The sequence below is a fragment of the Perca flavescens genome, chromosome 12 (assembly GCF_004354835.1).
Source record: "Perca flavescens isolate YP-PL-M2 chromosome 12, PFLA_1.0, whole genome shotgun sequence".
In the NCBI taxonomy this organism is placed as follows: domain Eukaryota; kingdom Metazoa; phylum Chordata; class Actinopteri; order Perciformes; family Percidae; genus Perca; species Perca flavescens.
In genome coordinates, this window is record NC_041342.1 from 20,270,018 (window position 1) to 20,285,255 (window position 15,238).

The 15,238-nt window shown below is 39.5% G+C and overlaps 1 protein-coding gene across 4 annotated transcripts in view; it reads right to left on the reverse strand.

Moving 5' to 3' along the window:
- LOC114564999 (netrin-G1) overlaps nucleotides 1–10,871 on the reverse strand; it is a 93,440-nt gene extending 82,569 nt beyond the window's left edge. Inside the window, exons 1-2 of one of the 4 annotated variants that reach the window (XM_028592766.1) lie at nucleotides 10,552–10,871; nucleotides 3,434–4,079 (exon numbers count right to left, since the gene is read on the reverse strand). In XM_028592766.1, coding sequence (XP_028448567.1) covers nucleotides 3,434–3,679 — 246 coding nt within the window. In that variant the 5' untranslated portion in view covers nucleotides 3,680–4,079; nucleotides 10,552–10,871. Of the gene's footprint in view, nucleotides 1–3,433; nucleotides 4,080–9,076; nucleotides 9,612–10,551 lie in introns of those variants that run through there. The other 3 variants (XM_028592769.1, XM_028592768.1, XM_028592767.1) reach the window with 3 other exon arrangements.
- Between the last annotated feature and the right edge of the window lie 4,367 nt (nucleotides 10,872–15,238).

Here is a 15,238-nt window from a genome sequence, read left to right on the forward strand (position 1 = left end):
ACATCATACTTAGAAATAATGTAACCAGACTAAGAATGAGAATGCTGTCATTTAATAGGTAATTTTTACCATTTTCACCATCTTATTTAAGGTTGCAGTATAACCATGCTAACAATTGCTAATTAGCAATAAATATAAATTACGGCTGAGGCTGATGGGAATGCTATTAGTTTGACAGGCATTTGGTCATAAACCAAAGTATTGGAAACCCTGAAATTCTGACCTGATGATGGCGTTAGATGAAATTCAGGGGATCACCAGTTACTAAGCGGAGCATGAACATCTGTACCATTTTTTTTTGTTATAGCAATCTATCCAATCAAGACATTTCACTTAAAATTACAAAGTTTACCTCATGCAAATGCAAGAGGAAAAGTAAAAGGATCACAAAAGTCATTGGGATTCATCATCTGGGAACCATGAATATCTATACAAAATGTTTTCCCAATCCATCTAGTAGATATTGATACTGTATATATAACTGGGTACAGTAACTGAAAACTCTGATGATTCTAATGGCCCTGGAGGAAAAACAGCATATCACCTATGACTGTAGGACTCTGGGGAACATAAATGTCTTTACAAAATGTCATGGCAATCCATCCAATAGCTGTTGGGACATTTCAGTCTGGACCAAAGTGGTGGACTGACTGACTAATGACGAACTGATCGAGCAGCAAACCGATTTCCCTAAAGCCAGGCCGCTAGGGTGGCTAAAAATGTCCACAATTGCACCTCTTGTTTAGATGGAATCAAACACTCACAGTCCTGAAAAGTCCCACCAGTGGCGGTTCTACATTGAATTACACCCAGGGCGAGACCCCCCCAAAAAAGGATTACTATATTATAGCGTATATTTATTTTAAGTTCTGATATCTTATACTGCCATATTTTGTGTAGAATTGTGTTCATTGTCTTTTGAAAATGTTGGAGGTGGAGATTGTGCAACTTAAAAACTGTGTTTCCTGTTGTAATTGCAATAGTTAAATAACTGGATTCTCTTAAGTGTGTTTTTCAAATTTTCTAATGAAGGATTTGTGCAGTTGAGAAATATAATTTTCTCTTTCACTTATGTTGTTATATATATATATATATATATATATATATATATATATATATATATAAATGTGCTAAAAATATATACAATCAGATATATAAAAAATGTAAAAAGAGCAGAGAGCAAGAATAATATAAAATATTAAGAATAATATGCAAATAAAATATAGAATAAATATTCTAAATAGCACAAATCTTTCATCACACAAATGTGAAAATGCACTAAGGAGAATCTAATTATTACACTATTGCACTGAGAACAGAAAACACAAACTAAAACTAAAACCTGACCTTTCTGGCCTTCATTGATGCAAAATCATCAATGATGTTGATGTTATCGTTTGAAATCTTCTCCCCTATTGAATGATTGATACTGACGGAAAGGCCAGCGAGTCATTCCTGGGACATGGTTGACCTCAGGTATGACTTGATCAGCTTTAGTTTTGAAAAGCTCCTCTCTGCTTGAGCCGACTGGCAGAGTAAGTGCAATCCTGAGAGCAGTCCAAAAGTTGGGGTAGATCTCCGATAGATCCTTATCATCCCCCTTTGAACATTAATGTATTGTTACCATAACCTTATAATTCAAATTTCAACAAATCTCCAACAAAACCTCTTGATTATATCATTGTAACTAGCCACTAACCAGACAGGATAATACAAGCAATGGGTAAACAAGCATTATTCTCTAAAAAGTGACCAGTGAGTGACCAGTCTCAATCAACAGCTGAGCAAAATCAGCTAATAATACCAATACTTACATAATACTGGTAATTAATCAAGTTTGAAAAGGCACTGGTAGTAGTATCTACAAATGTTTAAATTAAACATTTAAATTCTGAAACAATAACTATATAACATATTCTGCCAAAGAAAAATAAAGAAATATAAAAATATATATAGTCAGTATAAAATGAAGACTTGTGAAAATAATGAAGGCAATATGTATACAGTATACTGAATATGATATTACATATCCAAAGAAATGAAAAGTGAAACATGGACAAAGTTGTGACAAAGCATCTTTAACTACCAACAGTTACTGTAGTGAAATGAAGTATCAGTCAATTTGACTCTCTCTCTGTCTCTATTTTGCTCTTTATACTCTGTGTTAATGTTGCGTACTCAGGATAATCTAGTGGACTGATCAAGGTTTCCCTCTTAGTTTTGATATAAAGCTTCACAGAACGTCACACGCGACTGGCGAACGGTTCCTTTTTCATCCTAGAGTGGCATTAAATGTCTCAGTGCCATCTGGAGCTGAGAAAAATAAAAACTCTCTTTTTAAAGATGCCCATTTTAATTGGTAAATATTTACTTGCAGGAGCTCTCGGGGGGCACGCATGCACACGACTTCTAATAAAGCACTTTAAAGCCTATGGGCTCTTGTTGCTTTGAGTGTGATTCTAAACAAATGCAACCTGGGCTGAACTGTTGATAATGGTTGATAAGGGCCAATGAAACACAACGCTAAACACTGCGGTGAGCATGCAGTGCATAATAACTGCGGCAGTACAATTACCTTGTCACTGTTCATTGTGTGTGTGTGTGTGTGTGTGTGTGTGTGTGTGTGTGTGTGCGCAGTGATGAGTGTAGTTTGACTGTGTATGTGCAATCATATTTACAAGTGTATCTGTGTCTGTGTGTGCTTATGAATGTAGGGCAGGTTGGCAAAATCCAATATCACAATATTTTGACCAAATATGTTATAATATTATTTGAGGAGGAATAAAAATAACATTAAAGTTCTGCAATTGCATGCAGAATTGTGCGAAAGAGCACAACATATATCAAGGGAACCCAAGGAGATTGAAATGAAGGTTTTTCTCCCATTGATAAACGTGTCCCTTCTATGGCTTCGTAGAAATTATAAAATATATACACATTTGTCAACATCAGTAGTGTCGGAAAACTTTTAATTTAACTCAGCTAGACCAGACAGATGAGCTCAGTTATTCATACTCTATGACTTGTATGCTTGTATGCTTGTGCATGTCAGTGTGAATGTGTACTTGTGCCTGGGCATATGACTGGGTTTGTGTGTGTGAGTCCATAGATGCCTGTATGTCCTGCCTTTAAGTGCAGTACATGTTTTAGTGTACATACGTGTGCTCATCTTCTTTATCTTTACACCTGCTTCTCCATGATTGTGAATATATTGATGTGTGTCTGTGTCAATTTGTGTGTGTGTGTCTAGCTTGTGACTGCTGCATGTTAGAACTTGTATTCTTATGTGCACACCGGGTCTGTGTGCACATTAATCTCTGCTGCAGCATGTTGCCTTGTATATACTGCTCTCTCTCCCTGACCCAGTATGCTGTGTGATCCTGCCTACAGCCTCATTTGTCTCCATCACGGGACAGGCGAGGTCTCGACTCACCAAAGCGCAGTATGTTTCTGGCGGATCTCCACACGTGATATTTGGGGGGTCGAGGGCCACTCGCAGGTACTTTGTCATGTCGGTGGCTTCTGGCTGACAGGCCATGTAGTCCCACGTCAGGCCCTCCTCTGTATAGATCTGGGACTTGCACACATCATAGTGTCCCCAGGCTGCCGGGTAATGTTGCATGGCATGTGCCACACTGGTGCACACAGCTTGCAGAGTAAACAATGCGGGCCAAAGCATCTCTGATCTAGTTCTGTATGGTGTCTGTGGAACTTTTTTTTGTCTTTACAGCTGATGCTTCGTCACAGAAATGACAATATTGCTGAGAATTTTCTAAATTAAATGCAGCTTTGAATGGGGCAATGGTGCATTTGGGAACTGTGCCAGCATGTTGCTACTTTTGTTTGAGCAGCTCCAGGCAATGGTTAGCACTCATTCAGTTATTTTGTCTTCGATTGACGCCACTTCTGCCTGGCTGATGAGGTGTGTCAACAAGGGAGCTTCTTCACAAGTGTTGGGCGTTGATGAAAGGGTCAACTAACAGTCAGATGTGATGTGTAGAGAGGAGTGATAATTCAGTGGCTGTCAGATGTCTTAGTTTGATCTCCTGTCAATTGTGGTTTTAGCAGCAGTCAGCATCCTAAAAGACAGAAGAAAAGGACAGTTTGGTGAATTAAACAGATGGCATAAACACAGTTATCATCACTGTTAACAGAGGTTCTACATGGTTTAGGGGAATGAGATGGATATGTAGTGCATCTTACACACACACACACACACACACACACACACACACACACACACACACACACACACACACACACACACACACACACATACACATACATACATAAACAATATATACACAAACACAATGCAGGACTCTGTTGATTATATGTATCCCTCAATAATAACCTTGCCAAAATCACTGTATACAATTCAAATTGAGCTTGTTCTGCAAAGCCTAATCTCCATTTGAGTTTCATACAAAAAACGCTTATTTCCATGTGTCAAGTCACTGAATTTAAGTTATTGCTTTTTCCGATTTTCTTTCTCCTGTATGGCCGAATGCGGAGTTGCGTTTGTCCCAATGCCTTCAGAGGCATTTGGGAAATATTAAAGTAAAATTGGGAGACAGAAATAGTCTATTTGAGGGATTGCATGTTTCTCAGAGCTATCACAAGCCATCAGTCAGATGGCCTATGTCATCAGGTAATAGTGCCTGGCAGCAGTCAGGGGAGACCCACGCAATGTCTCAGGTACAACGTGTGTGCAATAGTGGAGAAAAAAAACTGAGCAGCAATATGCATCAGAGTAATGACAGAGTAAATATGAGTTAAGTTACTGTTGACTGTCAATGTGCTCAGGTGGCCTGAGGTTTTGCCATAGAGAAAGGAAGTCTATATTCTGCGAGTGGCTGTTCAGAAAAATTCACTTACATTTCAATTGAACCTCTGCCTACTTAGGGCACAATTTCAACAAGCATGTATGGGTTATGCTCTTAAAAAGCCCATTACAAGTTTGCAGTGTCACATCACATTTATTCTTACGCAGACTTGAAAATGCCTGGCACAAGCAGCTGGTACATGCAGTTGAACCAGTAAATTTCCGGTCAGCAGCTTTCCTCTCTACCCTTCAGGCTACAGCCGCGTCCCTGTGACTGACAGTTACTGCTGAAATAAAATGTTTCAGGTAAAATGGGGTTTGAAGCGTGTGGAGAATCTTTTATGTTCTGAGGAAAGAGCTGTGTTAAGAGATTATAGATTTTATCCAGAGATTATCAAGTCAAATCAAATTAATTAACAGAGGGATTTTAATAAAAAGGTTTGACGTGTGAGAGGAGAAAGACTCCGATCAGATTTGAGAAACAGAAACTTAATGAGTTGCTGTGGCTTGCACATGCAGGCTGGTTTCTGGGCTCCCTGCTTACACATGGAGGCATCAGAATTCAGTATTTTAACTTTTTAAGTTTGTCTTGGACTAAAAATTGTGCCTATTTGAATTAGTTTTGACCACGTCTAAGGTAATTACTGCTTTCCTTCTTCCAACCTAATGCCCCTTTTACAATATGACTACAGGCTTGAATGCATTCCAACTGTAATGACAGATGTTCATCTGAGGCAGAAAGATCATCTACACTGCAGACCCTTCAAAATGAGCCATGTCAGGAGGTATAAATGCCAGACTTCTGGTGGGAGATTTTGGCTCTTTAAATGTGTGCTCATGTCAATCAACAAGATTCCTAAGAGGAGGCCAATTACAAATTTGATAACACAGCTGGAACTCTGAGTGATAAATAAGCCATTTCTTTAAGGGGATGCTTGCATCAAAATTCATGAATATAAATGTCAGTGATCAGAGATGCATCACGGAATGGACCACTCTCAACTCACATGGCCACACACGCATGCACACACATACACACGCATGCCCACTAGGGCTGAGTGAAATGGAGAAAATCAGATATCATGATATTCTTGACCATATACCTCGATATCGATATTGCGGCGATATTGTAGGGTTGACAATTGGTGCTTTAACAAAATATCTTCACAATTAGATTTTAGGTAAATAATCATCAGTAATTTGGACATAATGTCTAAGTGGGGAAAAGGCAAATAATAGAAAAGCTAGAAATGTCTGGTAAGTTCAGAAAAGTACATCACTCTTCTGTAATGCAGCCTTTAAAACCAGTAAAAGACAACACTTATGTCATATCATGATATCCAAAATCTAAGACGATATCTAGTCTCATATGACAATATTGATATAATATCGATATATTGCCCAGCCCTAATGCACACGCACACGCACACACACACACACACGCACGCACGCACACACACACACACACACACACACACACACACACACACACACACACACACACACACACACACACACACACACACATACCTAGGTTTACCACCTTTCATAATACTGAGGTGGACTTTCATTATAAAGACAGTTAAGCAACTGCTCAGTGGACTGTGGTTGTACTGGGCAGCTTGCAGGTATGAATGTGTAAATGTGATCAGGGTGTTCCTGCAAAAGAGAGGCTTCCTCTCAGTGAACCTTCCCTGAATAAATAAAGGTTAAAAAGGCTCCTTATCTTATTTTTATTTAATAATTCAAAGCTAATAAGCAAATGGAGCTAACCATGGGAATATTGGATTTAATTAATCGAGACTTGGAGCAATGAAAATCCATACATTCCATACAGATGAAAGGATGGTCTCAGGATACTCAGTGAACCTCCGTAGACAGATACTATTCAACATTAGAGAACTACTAAGGTGACAGGAAAGGGGAAAAAAGCAATATCAAATGTTTAAAATCTATGTAATGCTCAATAAAGTATTTCAGACACAAAATTTGGAAAGCTTATTCATCTCCTATATAGGTCCAAACATAAAAAACCACAATCTTCAGTTAAAATTACACAGAAATAATAATTGCAATACACACCAAAAGTAGAATGATCTACCTTTGTTTCCTCCACCTTTACATCTATCAAAATGCAAGGAAAAGCTCGGGAATGTCATAATTTCATTGAGAAAAAAATGAGGTCAGATTCTATATTAAAAGTCATCAATATTTGAGCATCTCTCCTACGCAGGGGGAGAGAGAGCTTAGGGTGACCACCTCACCCCGCCCCCTCTCTCTCTTTTCCTTTACTTGTTTTTGAAGCCTCTGAAACACCCCCTTGTGTCCGCTTACATTTCATCCCCTGGGCAGCTCAAGCATGGCAGAGTGTTTTAAAAGTCAGCAGGCAGCCGTGCCCCGTGGCTTATATTGGTTACAAACTCCCAGCCAGACTCTTAAAAACCATAGCAGGATGTATTCCTTTCATTTATTCTTTTATAGTAATCTGGCTAAAGTGTGGGGTTGCTCTCTGTCTCTGACTGTGGCTTTCCTTTCACCTCTTGGCTCCCATACAGGGCACAGTGCAGGGGAGCTGTCCATGGTGCTGTAATACAGGACATCATCTCTGCTCCTGTGCTCCACAGTGCCTTTAACACTGGCATCAATATTTTCAAGATGACACCTTTATTGATTTTAGAATAAAAATAAAAAAAAAGTCTCTGACAGGCTAAACTGATGCTCCCTCTGTTTATCATGCAACAATTTGCTATTTTGTTGTTTTGCCTTTTTGTATCGAGCACGTGCATGGTCAAGATTTTGGATGCTCACACATACAATACCGCCTTGTTGTATTTATTGATTTTGCTGACTTTCAACCAATAACTTCTGATCCATTGCCAGTTTGAGCAGACTGATGCTTTGTGGCTGGCTGATGAGTGCAACAATAAACGGTTAATGCTTCCAACGTTCTCCGTGCCAAGAACAAACCCTTCCATATGAGTCACAGTGGGATCTACTGGCAAGCAGGAGCATGTCTGTACTGGCACACATTTGTTTTCTTATTGTTTTTCACTCCTTCGTTTCCTCTCTCTGGGTCCCTCATTCAATTTCAGTCCTGCTTTCTCTCTCTTCAAACCATTATCCATGTCTTTGTCTCTCAACAGCATTCTTGCTGCACTATACCCAAGCACATAATTTATTACAATTAATGTCCAAGGGCTGCACCTTTAGCCTCTACAATTGGAGTGCCTTTTTATTTACAACAAGGACTGGCTGGGCGTTCCTGCAAATAGTTTCCCTGAGAGGATGTGGTTGATATGGTGACAATGTGAGGGTTCCTCAGTGTGGAGCCCAGCTAGAGAGCCAGCCTGCCTGCACCACTGCCACACATGAAATCTGATGCCATACATTATTCAAAGTTCCTCTCCTGAACCACTAACATGCAAAAACACAGAATATGTTGCCCACATTTAAAATCCAGGACATGTAACATTTATGCAATCAGAAACAGAGTAAAGAGATCAAGTCAAATAATTTTATATTTTGTGGTAGTAATGGCGCAGTGGATATGACACATGCCTTTGGTGTGAGATCTGGGTTCGATTCCCACTGCGATACAGCAACACTGTCTCTGAGGAAGACACTTAACCCCTAGTTCCAGAAACGTGCAACCTCTGATATATAGCGATTGTAAGTCTCTTTGAATAAAACCATCAGCTAAATGACATGTGATTGTGTCAGGTCATATACCCAGTTTAAAATAAGATGCAAAGAAAGCAACCTTTTATCACAACTTAGACATGTAACAGAAGCTGTGCTCAGTATGGTCTGGGTCAGATTTTGCGCAGAGGCGAGGCACACCTAGATCTGATTTTACTGACCTGCTGCGGAACAGGTTAAAGTCAATTTTATTTTATTTAGGCTATTAAACGAATGAGGATAATGGGGGTACATTTAGAATAACTTTAGATAAAGTAATGCAAATCCAGATTTAGAAGCTCCCATATCTTGCAAAACAAAGACAATTTCCTCAATACAGTAAAACTTATTAAAGAGGAAAATGGTAAAATGCTGTTGAATGTTTTTATTCTATTCCATGTGCGCCGCTCATTCCTTATTCATTTAACCCACTTGAAACCTGATTACAGTTAACACGGCCCATGAAACAGCCCACTATAATTACCCTATAATTGCCCATATAGTTACGATTGTGTGACGGTATGCAAAAAGGAAAATGAACAATCTGATAGCTCAAAACTAAACAATACTCACATTTAACTTACACTCCTGGGACGAGCTGCTCATTCAACAGGTTATTTACAGCCAAGAGTAGTTGCAGAAAGATTTTCATACGCCTTTTACTGATTCTTCTCTTCCCAATGTATTCAAATTTCACCGGATGGACCAATAAAAGTGATGTATGCGCAGAATAAGCGCGCAATCACATGAAAAGCACAACGTTTTCCCTTTCTCTCAACTTTTCTTTAAACTTTTGCGTCTCACTATAGCTGCCTTTCCTTCCAAATAGCGTTCCGGGACTCACTCACATTTAGACCTTTTCTTTCGCGCTTACACACGCCGCCGAATATCGACTGGTGTCCACACAGGCTATTTGGCTTTACGCAGCGCTGCTCTTGGCTCAGCGTTCATCGAAATGGTGCACGAAAGACACTTCAAGTAGCCTTTAAGGGGATTCACAGTGGTCGGAAATTCGTTGAAGTCCATAAACGCGTATTAAAACACATCCCAATGGAGAGCCACACTTGGAGTCGTTTGGATAGATTTCTCAGCCCAGCCGAGTTGTGGACGGGAGAAGAGCAAATAGATAAGCAATCTTTCTAAAATGGAGCCACTATGTCCAGTTACATACGAGCGCTCCGCCGGGTCCTAAAGATAATACTGACTTGCTTGTAAATCTCAACTTCAACCGTTGTTTTTACGCGGTTGTTAATTTCGAGCAACTGCGCCAAATATTCAGCCTTCCCTTGAGCAATTTATTGTGATAGGCGATACCGTTTTTTTGCCATCAGGGCTTATACTGTGTTTAAAATGCAACTCGTCGCTAAAATTAAACAAAGCAAGTGACTTTATCTCGTTATGATGCTTTAAAAAAATCATGGAAAATGATAGTCTCCCTTTTATTTATATGAAGGAAATCCTAAACTCTTAGCATGATACGAATCGATTCGTAAACGTAAGCATATCTGCAGGAGCACTAGTGGAATCTTCTATATAAAGTTGCCCGATAATTACTAAATAGCTGCATCGCTTTCTACAGCTTCGTCCAAACAGCCCAAACAACTGCAAGCCTAAACGCACTGGTGTCATTCGGAAAACACAACAGTTCAAACATTGTCGACTACAGTATACAGTAATAGTAATTGCAATCCTCACTTGTGGTAAGGAATATCACATACATAGGCAAATCAGACCTAGAATAAACTGATTGAGTTTTTATTATCACGTCGCAGGAGCATGACGGGGGATGCATGTGGAGAGTAAATCCACCGAAATTTAACAGAGGCAAGTCCTCAGGGCAGAAATTCAAAGTAGGCTTCAACACAATTAGAATGCAGCCTAAGTTGCAAGAATTGGATCGCCGAAGAAATCTGAAACAACTATATCTAAAAATACAATATAATTCTATATGCTGAGAACCGCCCGGGGGGGGTCACAGACAGAGATTATTACCAGATCAACACCGCTTCAGGACTCGATGCTTTTGGAAAAACAAAAAAAGATCTTACCTTCCATCTAAGAATGTGTGGGATTGGAGCTGTGCTGCAAAAAGAAAAGAAAAAGGAAAGGGAGAAAAACTCCTCCGGCCGGAGTTGTTGGTATAATTATTCGGCGAATTTTGAAGGCAGAGCTGAAAGAATAACTACTGTTAGGTGCGTCTACCAGGCTCCATTGGCGAGGAGTCATAGATGTCACCCCACAGCCGCGGTGACAGGTCGCTTTGGACACGCATTTTAATTGTGCTGTATTGCCAACTGGTGGAGATTGCACGATAAGAACAACCGCGCCCATGTGAAGGTCACCACAGTAATTGAGTGGACCGTGTCGGTGCATAAAGGATCAAAACAACAGAGTTTTAGCTTCAGGAACTCTAGCCCTTATATTCTCCATTCGTATTTTTAGAGTTGTGTAAAATGATTGTGTTCCTTGTTTTTTTCTGTTGTGGTTTGTAAATCGTTTAACAAGAAATGCAAATGTGCTGCTCTGGAAAGCTTTTCAGTTTTTTTACATTATACTGTCTTTACTGTCTGCTAATCTACAACCCTGTATATTCAGCACCCTGGACAGCTCTTGCGCCTTGTAGGCAACTTCACAACATGCTGGAGTGGGTTTTCAATGAAGAAAGTAACGTATTATTAATTGAAATGATGCTTGAAAGCACTTTGTAACAGCTGTTTAGAAAGAAGTTTTTTATAAATCCTGTTTATTATAGTAAGAAATGTGGGGTTCCCAATGGGTTACTTCCTTCCCTCCATCTTTTTTTTTCTAATATTTAGAGACTCAGTTGTCTTTCTCTCCTCCTCCCCTTACATCTTTTCATCCATTTTATTTCAAAATTTAGAATAAACCCATTGGAATGAACCATCTCGTTTTCATGGTGTCCATTTAACCATCTTTGTTATTTTCATGTCATCTCTTTCTTTTAGACACAGTATTAGAAAGTACTAGTCTACATCAAAACCTCTTTTCCTTGCTCTTCATTACTCTTGTTTTGCAGAATATAAGTGTTTAAAATGCCCCCTAAATAGAACCACAGCCCGTATTGATTTCCGGCAAATTAATATGCAATGAAAGACCTGTAATCCCATTAAAAAGTGACAATGGCATTTCTATTCTGATAAAGGCAGATTTTGGTCGGGACCGGAGCTGAATGACAACAAGTCTCTCATCCCCACTGAGGTAAAGTGGCTCACATTGTATCAGAGGGCTCAGCCTTTGCTTGGAGCGACTGCTGCTCTTGACATTTCCATTAAATCATTCCTCCAGGAAATACTACCATCCCGCCCTGACAGTCACATTTCCATGACTGTGCTCTGTCATTTTGATTATAAGCAGTATAGATAGATAGATAGATAGATAGATAGATAGATAGATAGATAGATAGATAGATAGATAGATAGATAGATAGGTGCCAATTTCTCAAAAACATTAGGGGATTATGACTACAAGACAAATAGTCTACAGCCATGGCAGTAGCTCTTAGGCACAATGTTGACACGCTAACATGTTCACAGTGAAAATGTTAACACGTTGAGTTTAAGTTTAGCTAATATTTGTATTATGTTCAACACAAAGTACATCTAAGGCTGATAGGAGTGTATTTTTGGTGTAGATTCATTTTCCAGTCATTTGATCATAAACCAAAGTATTTGACAAATAAGAAAATTCTGACCTGATGATTACATTTTCAATTCAATTAAATTTTATTTATTGTATCAAATCATAACAAGTGTTATCTTGATACACTTTGCAGATAGAGTAGATCTAGACCACACTCTATAATTTACAAAGACCCAACAATTCCAGTAATTCCCACAAGAGCAAGCATTTAGTGTGACAGTGGCGAGGAAACTAGGATGGCACTAGATGAAAAGTCAGAGGATCACCAAAGTGATTACAAATACTCGGTACCAAATGTCATGGTAATCCCTCCACTCCTCCAAACAGTTTTCGATCATTTCACTCAAAACCACAAATGTCAACCTCCTAGTGGTGCTAGAGGAAGAGGAAGTCAGAGGAACACCAACATCAGTAGGAGTCATTCTCTTAGGACCATAATTGCCTGGAAATAAATTGCATGGCAATCCATCTAATAGTTTTTGAGTTATTTCAGTCTGGACCAAAGTGGCAATTCCGCATGAGAAATTCAAACAATCACAATGATCTTGTGGGTTTCTGTTTTTGCTTTACCTATTTTTATTCAATAAACATAGGTTCATTGAATTTCAATGTTTGCACACTACAGTAGTTTGACGTAGTAGGAATACAAATAGCTGCAATAGATGGCTCTCCCCACTCCTTCACAGCCCCCATGGGTCAAAGGCTGCAGGGTCATCTGAATGAATCCACAAAGCCTGCTTGAAATCCCATCAGAGAGTAAGGAATTCCTCCATAGCTGCTCCACGGTTTTTCAGCAGCGTGCTACAGTGTACAATGAGGATACAGAGGTGGAGTCTGCCCTCTCACCCTCTCACCCTCTGCATGTCCTCTCCCTCGGTGCCACCGAGAGCTTACGCTGACAGAGATGGAGGGCTTGCTGTTTGATTCAACTCTCAGGGGTCTATTGATAGTTTCAAAGTGGAGTCCACCTGCCACTGCTTTAATCATCCGTGACCCCAGCTGCATGTTGGAAGACTGCAGAGGGGGACAGGATCAGCAGCCCTTTACGTGTGTGTGTGTGTGTGTGTGTGTGTGTGTGTGTGTGTGTGTGTGTGTGTGTGTGTGTGTGTGTGTGTGTGTGTGTGTTTGTGTGTGAGCAGTCAAGGGAATGAGAAGGAGAAGAAGGAGGGACGGATAAAGATAGAGAGAGGATGAAGAAACATTCAGATCTAAAGAGATATGAAGGGGAGAATGAATGAGTCTTTCCAGCCACTTTTTAACCCCGTTGTCTTCATGTGTGGGTTGAGAGTCTATGCGCTGAGAGTTGGAATAACACTTGTTTTGATTCCACTCAGCTCCAGGCTTCTTCTTTTTTTTCTCATGAAGCATTTCTTTCGGGTTTAAATGTATTATTAGTGTATCTAATCCGATTTTTCTCCAGAGATGGAGCAGAGTAAATCAGCATGCAGGCACAACTTATGGCTGCCAAATTAATTCAATTTATTCCGAAGCCTTTCTTAAGGCCAAGGTTGTAATTATGGCATGCAATTAGAGGGGGTATAAATATTAGATAACTTCCAAATTCCCAGTGAAAGTTAACCCAATAGTTGTTTTTCAGGTATTGGTGATTTACATAAAGATCTCAGAGTGCTTCTGGCTTTAATTAAAGTAAAATTCACATACTGCTGACAAACATCACTCATCTATTGTCGACTTTTATGGGAAGGTTGTTATAACTGTTTACCTTTGCTGATTGCGTCACCAGAAGTCTACTGATAATTGGAGTGAAACTTTACCTTTAAAGTGACAAGTTGAGCAACCGTATGGTGGCATATGATAGTGTAGCTTTTCACCAAGTAAAATTTGAGTGGGTTGTTACCACACATAAAAGTCTCAGTGTACAAGAAATATGTGACTTTTCTGGAGAATATGCCAAAGCCACTGCAGTGCAGCTTAGAACAGGAAGTGATCAGGGCAAGGAAGGAGATGGGAAAGTCAGGAAACTCTCTTTGGAGTTAGTTCAAGCACTGCTGTGTGTGTGTGTGTGTGTGTGTGTGTGTGTGGGAGTGCGTTCGTGCGTGCTAGGGAAAGTAATGCTGTTTTGAGACACTAACCATAAAATGTACAGAATTCATTAAGTTTATAAACATCCTTATTACTTCTATGATAAAAATGTAACAGATAAAACGTTCTGCAGTTACTTCTATGTCTTAATAACTTCTATTAGTTACCAGTACAATTAGTTAACTGAGTTGCCACAAGACAATGATCATAAACAAATCAAACCATAGGGATTGATAGTCTTATCTCATTTCTGATTTGTCCATTGATTCAAATTTGTCTGGTGTTGCACTCATTGATGGCAGTTTCCCCAGCTTGAAGAAGCAATTGACCCATTAGAGCTTTGTACATAGCATTAAAAATGGTGATGCCATCTGCCTACAAAGCCAATTGGCTCGCTAGCTAAATCTGTGAAAAATAGCAAAAAATAACATAAATATGGCCACAAAATAGGCAACAAGTATGAATGGGATTGACACAGCTGTAACAACCTTTAAATCAGCATGTTTCTTTGACTTGACAACATTAAAGCGGACATTTCATGAAAAACTCTTTTTCACACTTTGTCAGTGCTTGTGCACATACATTTGGGTATCTGGAGTGCCTAACAATCCACACACTGTGAAATAACACAACCCAGTCAGTTTAAGTGGGCTTCCTAGATCAGAAAACATGGGATTCAACAAGACATTCAGATTTGGCTCCCCTTTCCATGTCACATGCAGGCTCATTACATGCTTATCATCACATGCAGCCCCCCCCCCCCCCATATTTTTCTCGCTAGCCAATAAGAGCAGGCTGAGCTTTTTGAAAGGGGAGCTTAAAGAGACATGCGCTAAAACGTAGCGTTTCAGGCAGAGGTTAAATACAGGTATATTCAGAAAGAAAGTATGAGAACAAATTATGTTTTTTGAACATTAAATCGCGTATCCATGTTCTAGTAGAAACCCAAAATACAAGTATGAACCTGAAAATTAATTTATGTCTCCTTTAAGTTAACTGCTCCTAGCAACTCCTGCTGCAAGTGATGTCAGT